The 20,711-nt window shown below is 35.7% G+C and overlaps 2 protein-coding genes across 6 annotated transcripts; one reads left to right on the top strand and one right to left on the bottom strand.

Annotated features, from left to right (window-relative positions):
- Nucleotides 1-240: 240 nt before the first annotated feature.
- On the top strand, nucleotides 241-14,239 carry nprl3 (NPR3-like, GATOR1 complex subunit). Of its 5 annotated transcripts, none has more exons than XM_058770813.1 (15): nucleotides 241-307; nucleotides 757-930; nucleotides 1,147-1,216; nucleotides 2,497-2,535; nucleotides 3,384-3,516; nucleotides 4,808-4,882; nucleotides 7,874-8,027; nucleotides 8,114-8,195; nucleotides 9,217-9,354; nucleotides 9,716-9,872; nucleotides 10,957-11,063; nucleotides 11,345-11,474; nucleotides 12,231-12,420; nucleotides 12,513-12,705; nucleotides 13,512-14,233. In XM_058770813.1, exons 2-15 carry the CDS (start codon nucleotides 780-782, stop codon nucleotides 13,675-13,677), a joined length of 1,785 nt encoding a protein of 594 aa, XP_058626796.1. In that variant the 5' UTR covers nucleotides 241-307; nucleotides 757-779; the 3' UTR covers nucleotides 13,678-14,233. The 5 variants fall into 5 exon arrangements, with proteins under 5 accessions (XP_058626796.1, XP_058626794.1, XP_058626795.1 ...); XM_058770815.1 differs by having other exon boundaries at nucleotides 276-297; XM_058770814.1 differs by having other exon boundaries at nucleotides 277-385.
- A 297-nt stretch (nucleotides 14,240-14,536) lies between these two features.
- Nucleotides 14,537-18,627, bottom strand: mpg (N-methylpurine DNA glycosylase). The gene is made up of 3 exons (XM_058770816.1): nucleotides 18,018-18,627; nucleotides 15,428-15,632; nucleotides 14,537-15,137 (listed from the first exon to the last, which is right to left on the bottom strand). The coding sequence occupies exons 1-3, from the start codon at nucleotides 18,237-18,239 to the stop codon at nucleotides 14,719-14,721; spliced, it is 846 nt and encodes a 281-aa protein (XP_058626799.1). The 5' UTR covers nucleotides 18,240-18,627; the 3' UTR covers nucleotides 14,537-14,718.
- Between the last annotated feature and the right edge of the window lie 2,084 nt (nucleotides 18,628-20,711).

Raw genomic sequence — 20,711 nt, 5'->3', positions numbered from 1 at the left:
TTAAGTGAGAGAGATAAGACAGGACATATCATGATTAAAAGAAAAGAAAATACAACTAACGTAGCTAACCCAAATTTATTTCTACCTTTTTCAACTTGTCAGTTAATAAAAATCAAAACATGGGACAAAGTGCTTTAGGTTGAAAACAGTTTAAAACTAATAAAAACGAACTTGATTCATTCATTCATTCTTGCATGCATTAAATACGATAGGGACAATGCGGAACCTTTGCTTCTAGTCATTTGTATTTCTACGGCGCACGTAGTGTAACATCAAACACTGACCTGCTGTAATGCTGTATGTTTCAGTAAGATGACACTTATTTAGCTTTCATTGCTAATCTTCACTGTTAGATTAGTTGCACATATTCACACGGCGCCATAAGGTGACTGATGGATAAAATATTTTGATTTACTATCTTGTGACTGATACCGCTAACGTTAACTGGTTTGCGTTAATGTTGTGGTTTTGGCTAGCGAGCAGGCTAACATAATTTGTCATGCTGCTATTATCTCACAGATTCATTTAGTTCAATTCTTTTATTTCTTTCCATGTTATTTGAGATGCAGTTGAACAAATGCACCAGATGTCTTGCACTCATTCAGTTAAATTCTCATGCAGTGCAACCCTTTAGTTGTCCAAACCTGTACTGTAAATACTACATTGCACGTTTTTAGTTCCAGCTGCAAACTAAATTCGCTTGAGATTATATATACTTAAGAAAACGCATCAGGATGTACAAACAGTGGTCTGTAGATTTAATTGCAGATGCGAAGCTGATGTGGACACAGTCTGAATCCAGCCTGCAGCCAAATGGAGAAAAGACAAGTCCCATAAGTGTTATACTAGTTAGCTCTGGCAGCAGAGGAAATAAACTGCTCTTCCGATACCCGTTTCAGAGGGTATATGAAAACACTTCATCAGCAACATGTAAGTGTTCCTGCTTCCTCTTCTTATGTATGTAGTTCTAGCCTCTGTACTTGAGACTGTAGCTGATATTAGTCTGTATATTTGAGTATCAACCACACTGTCATGACACTTTGCAAAGAGACTGTTTTGTATTTCCATTGTCAGTCATATTACTTTACACATGCAATATACACAAAGAACCTTCCCTTTCAAGCTGTGTATTTTCTTTCATCAAAGCAAAACAGCGGAGTCCGTATGCATTGAATACTTCGGGTGACTCTATAGAGGACCAGGATGGTGATTCAAGGTATTACGCAAAGACAAGAATTAAGGGTTTATTTTTCCTTTTGTAAGTTCCTTTAGAATTATGCATGTTGTTGTTGTTTTAAATGATACTAGAGTTGTGTTTTCTTTGCATTCTGTTGCCATCAGCATTTTCTGCATGCAGTAATCCCTGGTGGCATGTTAAGAGATCACCAGTGTCACCATTAGTTCTTCATGTCCTTTGTGCCATATGTTTTTGTTGTCTGGATATTATACATGGTCATTAGTAAGTGCTTAGAGGAATAGCTCAACCGCAAATGTAAATGTACTCACCCTCAGGCCATCCAAGATGAGTTTGTTTCTTCATCAGAAACATTTGCTTGTAATCATGGTAATCCTCTGCAGTGAATGGGTGCCATCGGAATGAGAGTCCAAACAGCTGATAAAAACATCACAATAATCCACACGATTCCAGTCCCTCAATTAATGTCTTGTGAAAAGCTTTGTTTGTAATAAGCAAATCCATCATTAAGGTATTTTAACTTTAAACCATTGCTACCAAACCATTGATTCATAATATTTCTTTCTCCAGTAAAAACAAAACAAAAAAAAATCAGGAGAGAAATATGCACAAATGGAACACTATTTACAAGCAAAAACAGATCTAAACAAATGATTTGGTGGATTTTGATGTTAGAGGACTACATGGGAATGTACTTTTTTTTTTTTTCTTCTTTTTTTTGCTGGAGGAAGGTTTAAAGTTAAAATGCCTTGATGACGGATTTGCAAAGTGAAAAACTGCATGTTTGTAATAAACAAGACATTGGCTGATGGACTGGAGTCATGTTGATTATTGTGAATACTGTTTGGACTCTCATTCTGACGGCACCCATTCACTGCAGAGGATCCATTGGTGAGCAAGTGATGTAAAGCTAAATCTGTTCCAATGATGAAACAAACCATCTACATCTTGGATGGTACAGGGTGAGTGCATTTTCAGCAAATATTCATTTTTGGGTGAACTATACCTTTAAGAAACACAATATACGTATGGCCTGATCCAGAAGAGAACTTAGTTAAAAGTAGATTACAATTTAAAATGCAAAAAAAAAAAGTTATCACAATATAATGTTGACACCACATTTGAATATATATATATATATATATATAAAAACTTGCTGTCCTGGCTGACCAATCTTAAAATTTGGTTTGTTTTTGTGACCCTTATGTCATGCATCCTGCCAACTTGTCTGCTGCATTTTTCCATTTTGTTTGTTCGTTTTTTTTTTCTTTTCTTTCTTTATGGCCCTATTCCCATTTCAGAGAACAAACTCCACTAACTGATGAACAGTTGGTAGCAGGGTAAGATTGAACCACAATTCTGAACCACCTCTCCTTTCTCCAGAGCACCCCACCTTTGTTCACCTTTTGTCCCTGATAATTTGTCTGGCATATATGTATATTTTTAGTTCACATATGTATGCATTCAATGGCATATGTAATCTGGGAAATTGTGAGTAATTGTGTGTTATTTATTATTTATGTAATCTAAGCTCATAGTATCACCTTCAATCTTGGGTCACAGCAATTGATTTGAAAAAAGTTGCAAATGTTATAATTTTGTTCAATTCTTTGAAATACATTATTCCATAATAATGAATCACATTGGGTTTATCTTGCAATCTAGAAATGTCATTCAGTCAAAAGCTGTATAGGTGATGGGCCTGCATTAATGCAATGTTCATAAACTCAATACACTTAAAGTTTTCCTGTTTTCCTTTCATTTTTCTTCCTCACAAAATAATTTCACCTCTGAAAGAGATTAAATGTTTGAATCAGACCACTGACTTTTGTACCATGGGCCTTCTTGGGGTTTAATTCTCTCTAAGAAGCCTTGTCTGAATGGATGAACTATATACAGGGCAGATTCATCTCTCTGCCAGATTGATTCAGTCACCAAACATTCTCACCTTTGGTTATTGGTGTATTTAGATCAGGAAAAAAACATCCAGATCACCAAAACATTTTTCCAATCATCCTTCCCTTGTGAATCCCCTAGAAATATGGGTTAGAGTGTGTGTAATTCTCAGTGTTGAGTAGATTAGAGCTTGAAAGCCAATCAGACCCTCCAATATAATGCACTGATTTTAGTTTCACTTGCTCTGTGATCACTGTCCTTTATTTCTCTTTTTATTCCTTTCTCTTAAAAGGTTTTCTGATATTATTCTCGCCACCATCTTGGCTACCAAGTCTGATATGTGCGGCAAGAAGTTTGAACTAAAAATAGACAATGTGCGCTTCGTCGGACATCCAACCTTACTGCAGCCTCCACATACTATTCAGGTGAGACAAGCTAAATTTCTGTATGAAAGATGTCAGGCCATTTGAAAGACATATAAGACATATGATATTCCCGATAGTCATATGATACCATTCAAAAGTTTGGGGTCTGTAAGATTTTGTAGTGTTTTTGAAAAACTGCGTTTATTTGATAAAAAATACAGTAATGCTGTGGAATAATATTACAATTTGAAATGACTTTTTTCTATTGTATTATATTTTAAAATGTCATTTATTGCTTTGTCAGTGAAGCTGAATTTTCAGCATCATTACTCCAGTCTTCAGTGTCACATGATCCTTCAGAAATCATTCTAATATGATGATTTGCTGCTCAAGAAACATTTCTTATTATTATCGATGTTGAAAACAGTTGTGCTGCTAATATTTCTGTGGAAACCAAAATAGAAAGTTCTAATGAAGAGGATTTATTTGAAAAAGAATGTTTTGTAACATTATAAATGTCTTTACTGGCAGGTTTGCTCAATGTAGTACATCCTTGCTAATAAAAGTATTAATTATTTCTTCTTAAAAAAAAAACCGTAAATAAATAAAAATAAAATTATAATAATAAAATTATAAATAAATAAATAAAACATACTAACTGCAAACTTTTGAATGCTATATTGCTGGTAGGCCATAGTCTGAGTGAAAGAAATGATTTTGAACTGTGCAGTTTGGTAACCATTTATTTATTCTTCACATAAACATCTCATGTTTAAGTCATCAGGAGGCTATGTGTGATGTATGATTATATTGCCAATGCACTGGTGACTACCATGAACACAGGCTAAGAGCTCCACCTTCTGTTTGAGAGAAAATATGTTAGGAGGAGTCCACTGTAGAAAGAAATGCTCCACTTTGCGTTTGTTGAACAGAAAATTTAACAATTTATCAGCTAAGATTTATAATAAGTAAAGTCAAGCTACAAGTAAATTCAGTATTGATTCAGATTATTAAAAGATCACTTTATGTATGCTGCATCACGATCAGTTGTGCTAAACTGCACAATGAAGGTATAATCTACATACGCATATTTAATAGTTCAAGTTTATTTCTCAAATGTAAGAAATACTATGTAGATTCCTAAAAGACTGTACTTTTTTTTATAATTTCTTCTACAATACTCTTCATGCAACATTCAGTTAACTCACTCTTACAACATACACCATTAAAAGAAAGCAAAACATTTTATCATTGCTCTAAAATTATCATTAAATGTGTCTCCTTGAAATACATGCTTAATAATAAAATGAACTTAATCTAATTCCATTTATTAATGATGTTCCTTTGCCAGGTCTCCAAAACTGACCCCTCCCCAAAAAGAGAACTGCCCACCATGATCCTGTTCAGCGTCGTTTTTGCATTAAGGGTAAGAAAACAGTATATTTAAACTCTTAATGAACACAAGTATATTAATGTATATGTGAAAAGTTTATAAATTAATATACTATAATGAATTCAATTGAAAAATATTTTGCGCATCACTATTTGAGATACAGTGGCCAACAAAAATATTGATACACTTAAAAATGTGTGACTATCATGACATTAGATATAGAAATATAAAAAACCAAGTGCAATTTATTTTAAAGAAAGAGCACAAGCACAAATTTCCTGCAAAACACACAAGTTTGTTATGCAGGAAGTCATGTAGTATAAAACAACAGTATTTTGTTCTAAATTAAGGTGCAAAATGTACAGTATCTGGACTTTCATCAGTTAGTTTGCTCAGGATTTGTTATATATTGCAATAAAATGTATACATTTTAATGTATAAATTGACTTCACTGTCAGTTTAAAAGTTTGTCAATTAATATGCTATCATGAATTCAAATGAAAAATATTTTGCACATCACTATTTGAGATACAGTGGCCAACAAAAATATTAAGATAAACTTAAAATGTGTGACTATCATAACATTAAATATTATAAAATATCTAACCAAATGCAATGTATTTAAAAAAAAAAAACAATCACTCATTTCCAGCAAAAGTTTGCTATGCAGTATAAAACAATAGTACTTTGTTCTAAATTAAGGTGCAAAATGTACAGTATCTGAAGACTTGCATCATTTGGTTTGATTGTAGTTTGATATTTGTCAAATGTTGCAATAAAATGTGTACATTTTTAAAGCATAAACTGACTTCAGTGTTTGAAAGTTTATAAATTAATATGCTAATCATAAATTCAAGTGAAAAATATTTTGCACATCACTATTTGAGATAGAGTGGCCAACAAAAATGCACAATGTACAGTATCTGGAGACTTTGAGACAATTGGTTTGATCATGGTTTGCTATTTCTTATACATTGCAATAAAATATATACAGTTAGAATTGTGACCTCATTGCCTAAATACTTTGTGGAGGCACTGTACAGTGAATCAGCTGTTTGTGAAGCTGTCTGAGGTCAAGAGTTTAGTTTTGGCTTCTCAGAAAGGGTGTGGATTGTGATAAGCCTCCAGTGTGCTGTCTATCAGACAGACTGACAGGTAGGCGGGACTCTTCTTTCTTTGCACAATCAGACTGCACACGATCAGACCCACCCGTGTGCCACCATGACTTGAAACGGCAGAGTGCTGAGTCAAAGCTCCGGCTGCAGAAAACGCAAACTCATGCTCCTATCAGTCCTCCAGCATGCCCACTCCCTTTCTTGGTACTCTCCCTCTGTCACTATGCCCACCATTAATCTGCAAATTTACCATATGTGTACATTTGATTCAAGAGAATATTCAATAAAATATTCGGTTGTTAGTGGGTTGTACTTTATCTCCCCTCTAAAATATATATCTAAAAAAATGGGTAACACTTTACTTAAAGCCTTTAAGTTTTATTATGCATTGTACAATCTCATGAATAATTGTAACCATAGTTAATACATTATAACACTTATAAATTCATTATTACTGTATGCATTTTAAATTTGGTTATAACTGCTTACAACAAGATATAATATATTACAACACACATTATGAATAATTGTTATGCATTATACCCTTTAATGAGCCTTGCATTAAACATAAAGGCTCTAAGTGTTACCAAATTTTTATTTTTTTATCTTTGTTTTTAATACAGAAATTGTTTATAATGGAAGGGGCGTATTCAAGTTATGAGTTATTGCATTTTTAATTTTGAAATAAATTAATAGGCATGCTCAAAAGGTAGCATGGCTTCCATGACCCAATCATACAATACTTACAAAATATCAATGTTTTCATATACATGTATGTCATTCATTTGGTGGACTGTTCAGTAACAATAATGTGTGTAACTCTGAAAGGCACTTTTAACTGAATACCTTATGATGTAATTAGATTATAATTATATAATGAGATTATAATAGATTATACTCTTATTTGATTATATACACTTCAGATTATAATAGTTCTTTGATATGTTTAATAAAGATTTAATTTTGTTAATAATCATATAACTGTGGTGCTTTGCACATGCACAATGGCTCCATATCTGAAAAGAAAAACACCTTTTGCAGTGTGAAGGGCATTGTGAAGACAAACAAGTTAGAAGCAAACAAACAAAAAAAACTCAATTTTATTTCATTGTCAGTGACAAAGATCTGTGTCCATGAAAGAGAACATCATTTTAAATGTACAGTGCTTTAAAATACAAGCTCATTGCTTAATGTACTATTTGTATTCATGTTGGTTTCATATGCTTTTGAAAAACAAAAACATTTCCTTTTTTTATATTTTTTTGGGGATTTTATGCCTTTTATTATTAGATAGGACAGTGGAGTGCAGACAGGAAAATATTGGGTGGAGAGAGGGGGGCAGGATCGGCAAAGGACCTAGAGACGGGAATCGAAGTTGGGTCGCCGTGAGCACAGTTTGTGCTATATATGTTGGGGGCACTAACCACTAGGCTATTGGTGCCGACAGCATAAACATTTTCAACATAAATTTAAATTTAATGACTCACACCTTGAAAAAAAAAAAAAAAAAAAAAAAAAAATATATATATATAATAAAAGAGTGTTGAACCACATGATTTAGATTTGGCCAAAACTGTTTGAAATATTGAATATTCAGTTTTACTTATTTATTTATCTCTAAGAAATAATAATATAAGATTATGCTAAACTATCCAATGTTTCCTTTTCTCAATGTTCATATTTTTAAAGAGTCTATTTTCATTATGATTTTTGGACAGTTTGACATTTTTTACTTTATGTCCTCCAAAAAATTTAAATACAAATTAAAAACATGTTCATCATAGAAGAGGTGTAATGTTGTGTAATGAATTAATAGTTAAGAGCAATAAATGAGCGTCATGTCACTGACCCATCCAACAACTGAACAATATCTTGATAATCTTTCATCTCGATTTTCTGCGTTCTACAGGCCAATGCAGATGCCTCGGTCATCAACTGTATGCATAACTTGTCTCGTCGCATTGCCATCGCCCTGCAGCACGAGGAGCGCAGGTGCCAGTACCTCACCAGAGAGGCCAAGCTCATGCTAGCAGTGCAGGACGAGGTCACCACCATGACTGAGAGTGAGACATCTCTAGTGTTTGTCCTGCAAATACAATTACTGAAGGTGTTACATGATTTTCACCTTGCTGTTCACCTGTCGTTGTAGCGGACGGCGCTCCACAGTCTCCGTTTCGCCAAATCCTTCCCAAGTGTAAATTAGCAAGAGACCTAAAAGAGGCCTATGACAGGTGAGTTGGTTTATGTTAAACCTCATTTACCCAAGCACTCCTGTTATCTGCGGTTAGAGGCTTTAACAACATTCTTAACAACAAATTTCCCTTTGATTTTAGGAGTCGGTTATGATTAGGAGTAGGGGATAGGTTAGATAGGCCTCTAATTGTTTAGAAGGAACATGTTCTGTTAGGATTGTGTGATGTTTACAAAAAATATCTTAATATTTTCTGGGATTTTGTCAGAAGCAAGATGATATTTTGCTGAATATGCTTTTGTGTTTGTACCTTGGCTGGTTTAGATTTTCATATTCTTCATATTCTGTGTTGCGGACAGTTCACAGCAGCAACAAAAATGGACTTCTTCATTAGTCAATATTTGTCACACAAATGATTTCCAGGGGCAGTTTTACTTTTTTCCTAACCTTGTTAGATGTGTGCATCATCTTTCATATTAAGTTCTTACAGTTAACCAATCAATTCAATTAGAATAATAAGACACTATAGGCTATTACCAAGCAAATACATTCACATTTAGATGTATTTACACTGCAGTTACAATTGCATAAATAATGTTTTGAGATTAATGTTTGAAAAATAATATTTGGAATATTGAAATAAATGGTTGTTTTAAAAATGGTATTTTAAATGGTCAATGGGTAATTCATTCAAACAGCTGATTCATTCAGGAACTCATTCAGGTGCTCAAGTTCTGTTGCATCAGTTTTGAAAGTCATATTTTTGCATAGTGAGTGATATTCTTGATAATGCCAACATCCACATCATTAAAACAACAATTATGATATTGCACATATTACACGCCCTCATGGCCTGTTTGGGCTAAATCGTGCTGCATTGTTATGCTATAGGGATTACAGTTGTGTTTCAGGAATGTTATTGATGCTTGAATTTAAATCGTTAAGCATGAAACTAAATATGTTGCAGACAAACAGCTATTTGATTTTGTTCATATTCTGCACTAAAAAAAGAAAACAGCTCTTGTCATTTTTATCATGATGATATTGTGTATTGTTTTCAGCCTCTGCACAACTGGAGTTGTGCGGCTTCACATTAATAACTGGCTTGAGGTCAGTTTCTGCCTGCCACACAAAATCCACCGTGTAGGAGGGAAACACATCCCACCAGAAGCTCTTGAGCGCAGCCTAAAGGCCATTCGGTGAGTTACAGCTTACATTCAGCATTTAATTCAGCAAGTTGCATCCAGTTGTTTTCTGGAAAATAAAAAATGTCTAATTTGCTTCATCCAATGCTCTTCAGTTTGATCACACTGAATTATGGGATGCATTATTCCTCATTTTTGGCAAAAATTGTTGTAGGTTATTCATGTATTCTTTGTGCACAGTATGTAGACTATTTACTTCAGCAAGTAGCATGATATTGTAAGCAGTATGGTTATATGATATTCTGAACATAGTCATAGTCTCTCCTGCTTTTCTGCATTATCAAGTGCAGTTACTATTAAGACCAGAGTGTAATTTGAACTGCAAGTTGTGTTGTGATTCTGTGCCCCCCTGCAGGCCGTATCACGCACTGCTGCTCCTGGACAATGAGAAGGCCTTGCTAGCTCAGCTCCCTCTGGACTGCTCTCCTGCTCTAGTGCGGCTCATCAAAACCTGCTCAGCCGTCAAGAACCTGCAGCAGCTGGCTCAAGACGCTGACCTGGCTCTCCTGCAGGTCAAAGACTAGATGCAGCCTTGCACTTTTATCAGCCTTGTCCTCCTTAATGTTTAACGCATAGAAATGTTCCATTGGTTTGACAAGGAGGAGCTGTAGATTTACTCTTGGCAAAAAAATGATGCTGAGCTGACACCCACAGGATTAGGGAGTAAAATGAAAAGTTATACTACTAGTCAGAGCATTTGTTTTTGTTATAATTAGTCTTATGCTGCCACCTAGTGGACAGACAATACAAAAAAACTTCTGTTGTAATAATATAATTTCATAAATGTTTTGGATAGAGCTTAACTAATTTTAATCTAAATCAGTTATTTTCAACCTTTATGACTCATAGGCCCTGTATTGTCCACAACAATATACGAAGGCCCAGCACTTGTATTTATTTTTTTATTTTTTTTATTTCATAAGTTTTATGACCAGTGTGTTCTTTAAGGTTCCCTCTCTAATTTTTCAGCTATTTATTTATTTTTGAACAATGAATGATTTGAATTTACCTTTTGTAGTTGTAGTTGAATTTACATTTAATTCATGGTTTACTGGATTACAATTAATAATATGGATTTTTAAGAATACGTTTTTACAATCTCTAAATGATAAAATTTGAGGATTTAAAATTGAAGACTTCTTATAGCACTTGCGTATCATTGATCTTTTGTTGATTTTGATTGCTTCCATTCTCCTCATTTGTAAGTCGCTGTGGATGAAAGCTTCTGCTAAATGACGTGTGTAAGTGTGTAAATAAAATATTTTAGAGATTGGCATAACTAAAAAAAAAAAGTAAAATCATTATAAAAATGAACATGGAGTTTTAGAAAATTCTTAATTCACATTACTTGAAATTCAGATCTACAAATAACTTAAAAATTAGGCAGGCTACCTCATATATAGAGGTTTTCTAAGAATGAGGGAATCTTGGTTCTTCAAAGAAAAATAAAACAATTGTTGAGAGGTTAAATTAAAACAAGAAATATCTTTTATAATTTTTTAGTTGTTTTCACTTATGGAGTCCCCTTGAAGGTTTGCTCAGGCCCCCTAGTGGTTGAAAACCACAGATCTAACATGTTACATTGCTTTCCCACAGGTCTTCCAGATAGCTGCACATTTGGTATACTGGGGTAAAGCTATCATTATCTATCCTCTCTGTGAGAACAACGTGTATATGCTGTCTCCCCACGCAAACATCTGCATGTAAGTATGTATGTTTTCTTTAAAAAAAAATTATTTATTTTTTATTCTCATCTTATTTTTATTGTCTCTGTGTACTGGAAGCTTATGTCACTAAAACAAATTCCTTGTATGCCCAAGCATACTTGGCAATAAAGCTCTTTCTGATTTGTATTAAATCTGTAAAGTGGCTTGCATTGTCTGTTGTACAGACTGTAAAATATTCTCATAGTTTTTAACAAAAAACTAATTCCTCCAAAAATCTAAATGCAAACATTATTCATCATTTTGTCTCTCTCCCACAGCTACTCTCCTCTGGCTGAGCAGTTCGCTCTCCAATTTCCAGGTCATGACCTGCCCACCATGTTAGCGAAATTCTCACTTCCTGTATCTCTGTCTGAGTTCAGGAATCCACTGGATGCCCCTGTGCATGAGGTAAGAGTCTAAGGCCATCTTTTCACTATCGGTGACAAACAACAGATAGGAAGTCATTAATTTCCAATGGAAAGTAGTACAGGGCCATTATGAAGTTGAGCATGCAGAATTTAAGATCCAATCTGAGCATTAACTTTTGCGGCTAAACCATATGTGAACAGCTGACCAGATGTAATGCATTCTAATAAACAGTATGAGACAATTAAATAAGTACACTTAAATATTATTTTTTACATTTCTGTAAAAAATGATTATGTACGAAATAATTATAAAAACAATTAAAATAATTATATAAATGATATAAAATAAATAATTATAAGTAATTTTATAAATATATATTTTATGTTATATAATAAAATATTTTAGAATTATTTGCTTTGAATATTCTTAGAAAACCTACATTTTTTTTCTTCAGACATATATTGGCCATCATTTGTTTTGCATGGATGTATTTATACATTCACTGTTTTATCATGGTGAATAAACAGAGTAATGGATGCTTTGCAAGCAGTTTGAAAGTTCTGTGCAACTGCCACTAGGCGGCAAAATGGTATGTGAATGTTAAAAGAGAGTGCAAAGGTGACATTAGTGTTTGACATGTTAGCAAATATTTGCTAAAAAGTAAGACATGAAATGAAATCAATTCATTTGGATTTGATTTAATCTCAGTAAGGGTCAGGGTTTGTGTGATTAGCAATGTCAGTTAACCCCGATTGTTGATGCTGTAACTAAACCATCATGTGTGTATCTGAGCAGGCCCAGCTCATTCAGATGGTGATCTGGATGCTCCAGCACCGGCTGCTGTTTCAGCTCCATACATATGTTTGTCTGCTGGTCCCGCCTGTTGAGGAGGAGCCTGGTCTGCGGGAGGAGGAGCCACCCCTAGTCACACGTGTTACAGGCCGCAGTCTGAGCACACCCAGCGCCCTGAGTTTCGGCTCTCCCAGTATGTAACCCAGTCAGCTGCAACTCCACACTTAAAAGATACTCTTATGATCAAATAAAGTCTCAGTAGTTTCTCTCATTTTCCCTTTGCAGCAAGTAGCGATGACATGACCCTCACGAGTCCCAGTATGGATAACTCAAGTGCTGAGCTCCAGACTGGAGGAGACTCTCCTCTCAATAAAAGAATGACAGAAACGCTTCTGGCCAGCCTGACCGAACACGAGCGGCAGGCCATCCTCCGTGTCCCAGCAGCACAGAACCCAGAGGACCTGCGCTTGTTTGCCAGGTGACGGAGTGTGTTTTATAGCTTGTTTTTCCAATCTCAAACCTAGTTTTGTACAGAACAGTGGGTAGGTTTACATGCAACAATATATGTAAATTGGAATGAATTCAGTCCAGTTTTCAGCAAATAAATTCAGTCATTAATTACTCACCCTCACGTCGTTCCAAACCCATAAGACCTTTGTTCATCTTCAGAACACAAATTAAGATATTTTTGATGAAATCCAAGAGCTTTCTGACGCTGCATAGACACCAACAGAACTGAAACATTCAGCGCCCAGAAACATAGTCCATGTGACATCAGTGGTTAAACCATCAATTTATGAAGCTACGAGAAAAGAAAAATAATGACTTATTCATGCAGGGTCAGAAAGCTCTCGGATTTCATCAAAGATATCTTAATTTATGTTCCAAAGATGAACAAAGGTCTTATAGGTTTGGAACGACATGAGAGTGAGTAATTAATGACAGAATTTTCATTTTTGGGTGAACTATCCCTTTAAGACATGAGGCATACAGACAGAATAAAGATATACGAAAGAGACATGCCTAAATTAACATAGGCACGTTCATAAGATGTATAATGTATTAAAATATACATGTAACAGCACTGTGCATGTGCACAAAGTATTTTTGAAAATAGTCAGATTCAAATGTTTACATGCTTAATTTTTTTCAACAATCCTATCAAAATTTCATTTGGATCGAGCTCAGTCAGATCAATCGAGTGTTTAGATGAAGGCTTTTCAGTCTGATTATGAACAGATTATTTGGGTGCATGTAAATTAGCATCTTGTTGTCTTTCTTTAGGCTGCTGCATTATTTCAGGGGCCATCATCACTTGGAAGAGATCATGTACAATGAGAACATGCGTCGCTCGCAGCTGAAAACATTATTCGATAAGTTTCGTAGTGTCTTAGTGATAACCAACCACGAGGACCCCATCATCTCTCTGTTCCAGTCTCCACCAGACTAAATGGATCATTCAACTTACTGTGAGTCTGACGATGGTGTGACGTGTTTGCTTATCATCAGTGGCTTAAATAACTTAATTCAGAAGCGAATGCTTTCAACCTGCTGAGTTTCATAAGTGGATTATGAAGTGAGACTCACATAATCTATTGTACATAGCTGTATTGACCAAAGATTTTTATGTTGTCATTATTTTAACCTCATATGCGGTTTATTTTAATAAACGATTCAGGAGTTGTGATGTGTGATTCATCCTTGGGCAGGCATAAAATGCATTGCTTAAGTATTCCACCCAAGCATCTCCTATTTGGAGATCGCTCCCTGATGTCATAAATCATCTCCTCAAGCAAACAAGACCCAAAACACATGCCATGATGGTAATTCCAGACCATAAGACCGCATGCCATGAAGACTGAGTGTGGAGAAAAGGGGGATGTAATTACCATGAAGTGCAAATGGTTTTCCAAACATCTGTAAAATCAATAAGCACCAGGAATAACATGAATATGAAATAAAGAAACATGCTGTTACAAGACTCAAACTCAAAAGGTTAGTTGACTTAAAAATTACAATTCTCATTATTTACTCACTCTTTTGTCGTTCCACTCCAGTGTGACTTTCTTCTGGTAATTTTGCTGCTCTTTTTGTTCTCAAAACAGTGAAAATGATTAGTCGCCAGGGGCTTTCAAGCTCTAAAATTTACAAAACGAGCACAGTAACAGATTTGTGTGCTATATTCTTCTCAGATGGAAGGCTTTGTGAGGGAAGATGATACGATTATTGGTGATTAATGACTTAAACTTTAGTTTTTTTGCTGTGTTGGAAGACTTACAAAGAATATAGAGATGATAGAAGTCATGATATTTTATGAAATTATTTATTGAATTATATAAGAGCAGCTTGGACATTCTGCTAAACATCTCCTTTGGTGTTCAACAGAATAACAAAAACCACACAGATTTAGAGCGACTTGATATTGAGTAAAGATTCATTTTTGAGCAAACGAACCTTTAAGAGAGTGATTTCATCACTAAACAACATTCCCTCAGACTGTCCTTTCCATCTCAGTGTTACGAAGATCAGTGGAGGATTGCGTCTGGCGCTCTGCATCTCTGTTTAGCACACTCACACATGGGTGTCCTCTCAAGTAGAAGCGAAGCGGTTTGGTTGCCCATTCGCCATGAGACTCGACTCCTATCCGGGGCGCTGACACCACCTCTCCAGCGCAATCAATCTCTCGTTCTGGGTCCCTCTCAAGCCACACCTCGGTGTCAGTGGCCAGATCCCTGCGGTCGAAGCAGCGCTGTATATCTAGTGCTTGACACAGCTTGGATGGGCCATTGCAGAGCTCTTTTTCCTTAAGGATTTTGGCTCCCGCCTTGCGTTTGGCTGCTCGCAGGCCCCTCATGACGTCCTGACCGCTCAGAGGCTCCAGCGAGCGCAAAAGCACCGCCGCCCCCTCCCCTGCACACACATATAGTAGAGTAGTTAGTGAGGCTCCATGCCGTCTCCTTCCTGTTGGCTTGTGTCTGTGTGCGTTCACTCCAACCTTTCTCTAGGTTTATGTAATGTGCCAAATTGACCTATAATGAGAAACAGTTGGAGAGAAGCAAAGCAGCAGCAAAACAAAACACTTGTTTCTTGCACAACTAGACGTGAGGGATCTGTGGTTACAGCCTTCCGGCTCCATCTCCTGTGAAGTGCTATTCCTAATATATGCGTGTGGTCAATTATAGCTGTTTTTGGAGCCTCACCTTGGCTGGAGACGTTCATGCAGAGGTAGATGCCATAGATGGGATAGACGTAGATGGTCCCAGGCTTCATGAACATGGCAGTGTTTCTCTCCGTGCGTTTTCCTCCTGCTGAGTGGGACGCCTTGTCCTCCCCACCCAAATATGCTTCGGTTTCCACAACCCTTCCTCTGAGCTCAGTGCCATCCGTTAGCTTCCTCACCAACACCTAATACACACAGAAACAACATGTCACACTCTCTCCAAAACTCCCCAGACCCTGAGGATGTACAGGCATCTTACATCCAGCAGGTGGTGCAAATGTGTCGATAAATGTGTATATATATATAAGTATATGTGTATGTGTGTGTGTGTGTGTGTGTGTGTGTGTATGTATGTGTATATATAATGTTCAAACATATTCAAGGTGAAAGAAAAATATATTACATGACATTTTAGAGTCATTAAATGCAATCTTCAAAACCATATTAAATCAACATTAAGGCAAAGTGTATATTTTTAAGAACTTGACAGGTGGATAACCAACCAACCACCCTAGAAACCACTCTCACAATGTGCTAAAATACCACAGAACATACGTGCATCTTTGCAACAGCTTTAGCACAGACAAGCACCACTAACATTTCTTTCAAATGTAAAAATCTAGATTACCACTCAACATTATAACACTCTTATTTTATACATGGCTCAAATGAAGAAGATAAAGCTGCCGTATATCTATGAAGTATTTACTGGTGTCCCATTAAAACAGCAGAATGCAAATGGGTCCCATCCAGGCTCTAGAGTCTTTGTTTATTCAAAGTGGGTTCATCTGGTCCACTTATCCATTAAATGGCTGCTTAAAAGGCGCTAAAAGATGCTACAACCAGTCGTGTAGGGCGCTTGAGCGAACACAAGACCGCTGTGAACTGTGTTTGTGTAATGAGCTCAACAGAGTGTGAAAGCCACAAGTGTCACCTTCTCCATGCTGGCTGCAGACTCACGCTGGACGAGTGCTTGGTCACACCTAACAACCTATTATGAGTCAGACCGGATGCCCTTCAAACATGATAATGGCTTTTCATGCTTTTCATTACACCCTTTCTATTTACGAAAACAAACGAGGGCATATTTTGTGCTGGTTAACTGAAACTCTGCACTGTCATGTAACAGTGTGGCTAATTTTCTGGTATTTCAGTATAGCCTTAATGTTTTCAGCAGCCTTCTTTCCATTTTAAACCTCATTAAAATGCAAATTAGGTGCCTCTGTGTCCGTTCGAGTCTATTCTGTGCTCTGGATTCAAAGACTTCCTGCGTTTAACTCCGCCATTCAAGCGGTTCCATGGGGTTAAGCTGTATTTCATGTGTTCACACTGCTGAATAAATCAGCGTAGCACAGCTGATATGCTGTCTACATTAAAAATAGGGAGCCTAGAAGCCAAAGTGATTGACAACTTTATATCTAAAAGCAGCACATTAGCACATTTTATAAGCATTACTACACTAGCTTCAACAATTTTGTGGCATTAAAGAAACATTTTCTTCCATTAAGTCAGTACTGGGCTTCTGAACACTGACTTTCTTGCCAAGCAGTGAGTATGTGCTTGGCGTGTTACTCATTTCTGGGTGTTACTTCATGATTTCAACACAATTCCTGTAAATAATATTTTTACAGGCTTTGGGCATTTTTTTTTCTGTGTTTTGATAGGCTTTGGATTACACTCTTAACCCTTTCCTTCAAAGACATCCTTCATCGAAAATGATGCTATTTTTAACCATTTGTTAAACAAATTATGCAGGAATTATTGCCAAGAAAGGAGCAATTTGTGTCTCAACTGCATCCCCATGATCTACTCTGCATCCCCAAGTCACAAATACTCATTTTTAAGGCTTTAACTCTGTTTAGTGTCTAATTCAAATGCCATTTTAAAAATAAAGCGTTTTATTGTTGCATATGTGTGCTTCTATAAATGATTGCAAAATTGTTTAAGAGAATATTGACTATGATTATATATAGGGTAATATAAGGGTCAAATTAAATTCCTCTGAAATTAGGTTGATTTGACACAGAATTACCCTATTAGTGTTTATTAAAGCCTGTATGAGTTGGGGTTTTTTCCTTCTATTTTCATTACCAGTATTTTTAAGAATGTTGCTACAGTAACAAAACAGATGATGGTAGCCATTGAGATTGAGTTACATAGTATTTTTTTTTCCATACTGAGGAAGTCAATGGCTACTTTAAACTGTTTGATGACAGAATTTTCATTTTTGGGGGGAATAATCCCTTTAATATTATGAATTGAGATTTTTTTTGTTTTTTTTGTTTGAGAAATGTTATGTGTTTTTGTTTTATATAGTATATATATATATATATATATATATATATACACACACACACACACACACACTATATAAAACAATTTCAGTTTTATTTTTTTATTATTATTTCAGTTTTAGTCATTTTGTTGCTTTAACGAAAACATGTAATATTGATATTTTGATATGTTTTAACAGTTTTAGTTATGGTCAACAGTAACGATGCCTGGCACTTTGGGAACATCTGATTTCTGAATTCAGCCGTAACCTTTTCATATGAACTCAGTCATCTTACCTTTCCGAGAAAGGCCTTTGCCAGATCAATGCAAGGCTGATTGAAGAAGCTGTAAGTCAGTCTGATGGACTCTCGCATTGAGAAATAAGGGCTGAGATGCTGAGGCACAGAGTTCGTGTCAAACTGACACTGATTGAGTCTCTTAAGAGGTTCAGCATCAGTCTGATCGCTGGCAGATTCGGATTGAGGTAACAACGAGTTCTTTCTTTTCCGTGTTGTCATTATAAATACTACAGAATATTAGGCGGCTATATATTTTAGTTATGGACTTTCTATCTGTTTCTGCACATAATTCACAGTGCAATATGTTTCAAATGCTAAATAAAGTAAGTCTAAAAAGCACGCAATAAGATTACGGTCATATGATCATAAATGTATCATGTCGCTATTCATGTATGCATGAATATCATGTATGAATGGTCGATATTTAGCCAGATGCTAACGTTACATGCTCCTATAAATGCAGATTATTTTGAATAAGGAAGAAAAACACTTAAAAGCGTGTACTGTGTGTCTTCTATTTAGTTGCTGTATATTGAACACGGAGCAGCAGCAGCTGATTCATACTTTAGCTTCAGTTTCGGTTGCCCTGGTTTGTTTATCTCTGGCAAACGCAAAGTATTCTGGGACACTCTCTTAAAGGGCCAGTGAAATGTGTGTGTGACAGTAGGTTGTAGCAAAGCCACTAGAGGGCTATCTCTGGGTTGTAGGACAGCAGGGTTGTTGGTTTATTTAAGTTGTTTAGCTGTTTTGATTGATTTTTGGTTGAAATAAGGTGCACTACGGTGCAAGGTATTTTCCAATTTCTCTCACAAAAGTTTTGCATCTAAAGAAATTAGAAGAACTTTTGGAAGTGTTTAAAATTATGTACACTCATATGACCTCCATTTTCATGCCACCTAAGGCGATCAATAAAGGTGCATACAATTATATTTTGTATATAATATATTATATATATATATACAGTATAACCTATATATATATATATATATATATATATATATATAAATTGTACAATTATATTTTTAAAGACTATCTGGAGCTGTGACATGAAGCGCGTTTAAAGGGACAGTTCATTCAAAAATGAAAATTATGTTATTATTTATTCACCCTCATGTCATTACAAACCTGTACGAACGACATGAGGGTGAGGAACTGATGACTGGTGAGAATTTTCATTTTTGGGTGAACTATCCATCAAAAAAAGCAGTGGTAAAACATCAACTGTAATATAATGAAATAATAATTATTTAAATGTTGCTAGCAAAAAATACAAGTACAATTTAGTCTAAATATGGAGATTTTTTTATTTATAATTAATTTTTTTTAAAAATAGATTTTTTTAAGTGCTCTTTAGAAAAAGACTTAACAGGGCACCATGTTAAGATCACATGACCAGTACTGTCTTACAATTAAAGGTATCAACAAACTTACCTCAAACTCTGACATTTACCAGAGAAATTGAAACAGCAAAGGCTGATGCTGTTGCATCATGTTTTTTTGTTTTTTTTTCAGAAAGAAAAATATAAAACAGAATTATTTAGTGCCCCTTTAAAAATCTGAAATGTTCCTATTACACAAATACTACTTACAACTACTACTACAAAAATAAAAGTTATTCTTCACACCAGCGGATGCCAATATTTTGTGAGAAACTCAAGAAGGTTATTTCCAGTGTAGTGTTTAAAATTATCTCTAAGTTGTCTATTAATAATAGCTCAACAGAAAAATAACAATAAACCGATTTTTTAACTGGAATGTTATTATAAAATAGTTGTGGTTTAGTGTACTCATTCTTTAAAAAATACCTTTCGTACTCTCCATTCCTCAAGAATGCCTGAGATTTGTGAGATCTCAGAGGGAGTGAGTGTTTGTGGTGAGGAAATGCTCAGAAACGTCTTTTGGAGAACCACATGGGGATATCAACCGATCAGATTTTATGGTTTGGTTTAAGATTAGATGTAAAATACCTTAAACCAAACCCTAAAATCTGATCGGTTAGGCTGTATGGCTTGAATAACATTATTATCAACCAACATGTTGCCTGTGGTTTTAGGGAAACCATGATTTGGGCTATGATTGTTTTTTTTTTATATAGGAATGCTCAGCAACAATCCAAGAGCATTGCTTACTTGCATAAAGTTTGACTGCATTATTTCTGTTGTTTTTTATGGTTGCGATATCAGATGTATACTTATAACTGATTTTTCTGAAAGATTACACAAGCAAATGTTGAGAGTTGGCATGACTTTAAAGGGACAGCATGACACACAGTAGCTTTAATGGGACTTACAGATTCAGGCACCAACTGAGCCACTCTCCACGGTCCCAGCATGTCTGTCATCGGTCGCAGCAGGCCGACTCCTGAACACCTGGCTGCTCGCCTGTGGATGCTCCCAGAGGACTCAACCACCAGCTGTAACGTTCGGTGAGAATGAAGAACAGACGACAGGATGAACAAAAGCCTGTCCCAAGTTTCCCATCTGACTCCTCTGAAGACCCTCCAAAGCCTTTGAAGTGCTTGCAATATGTTACTGTGCTTAGGTAAGGCAGAGCAGAGTGCCGAGAGGTTACATTATTATTAGTGGTATTTGCAAAGTAGTACTATTGCTCAAATTTTGGCATTAGGATTTTCCAAGAACTTTAACTCTGAATAGTTCAAACAAGATAAATAATTTAAAGGAACAGTTCACC

This window comes from Onychostoma macrolepis, chromosome 03, assembly GCF_012432095.1.
Source record: "Onychostoma macrolepis isolate SWU-2019 chromosome 03, ASM1243209v1, whole genome shotgun sequence".
NCBI classification, from domain to species: domain Eukaryota; kingdom Metazoa; phylum Chordata; class Actinopteri; order Cypriniformes; family Cyprinidae; genus Onychostoma; species Onychostoma macrolepis.
This window is presented reverse-complemented; position numbering and strand designations above follow the sequence as displayed.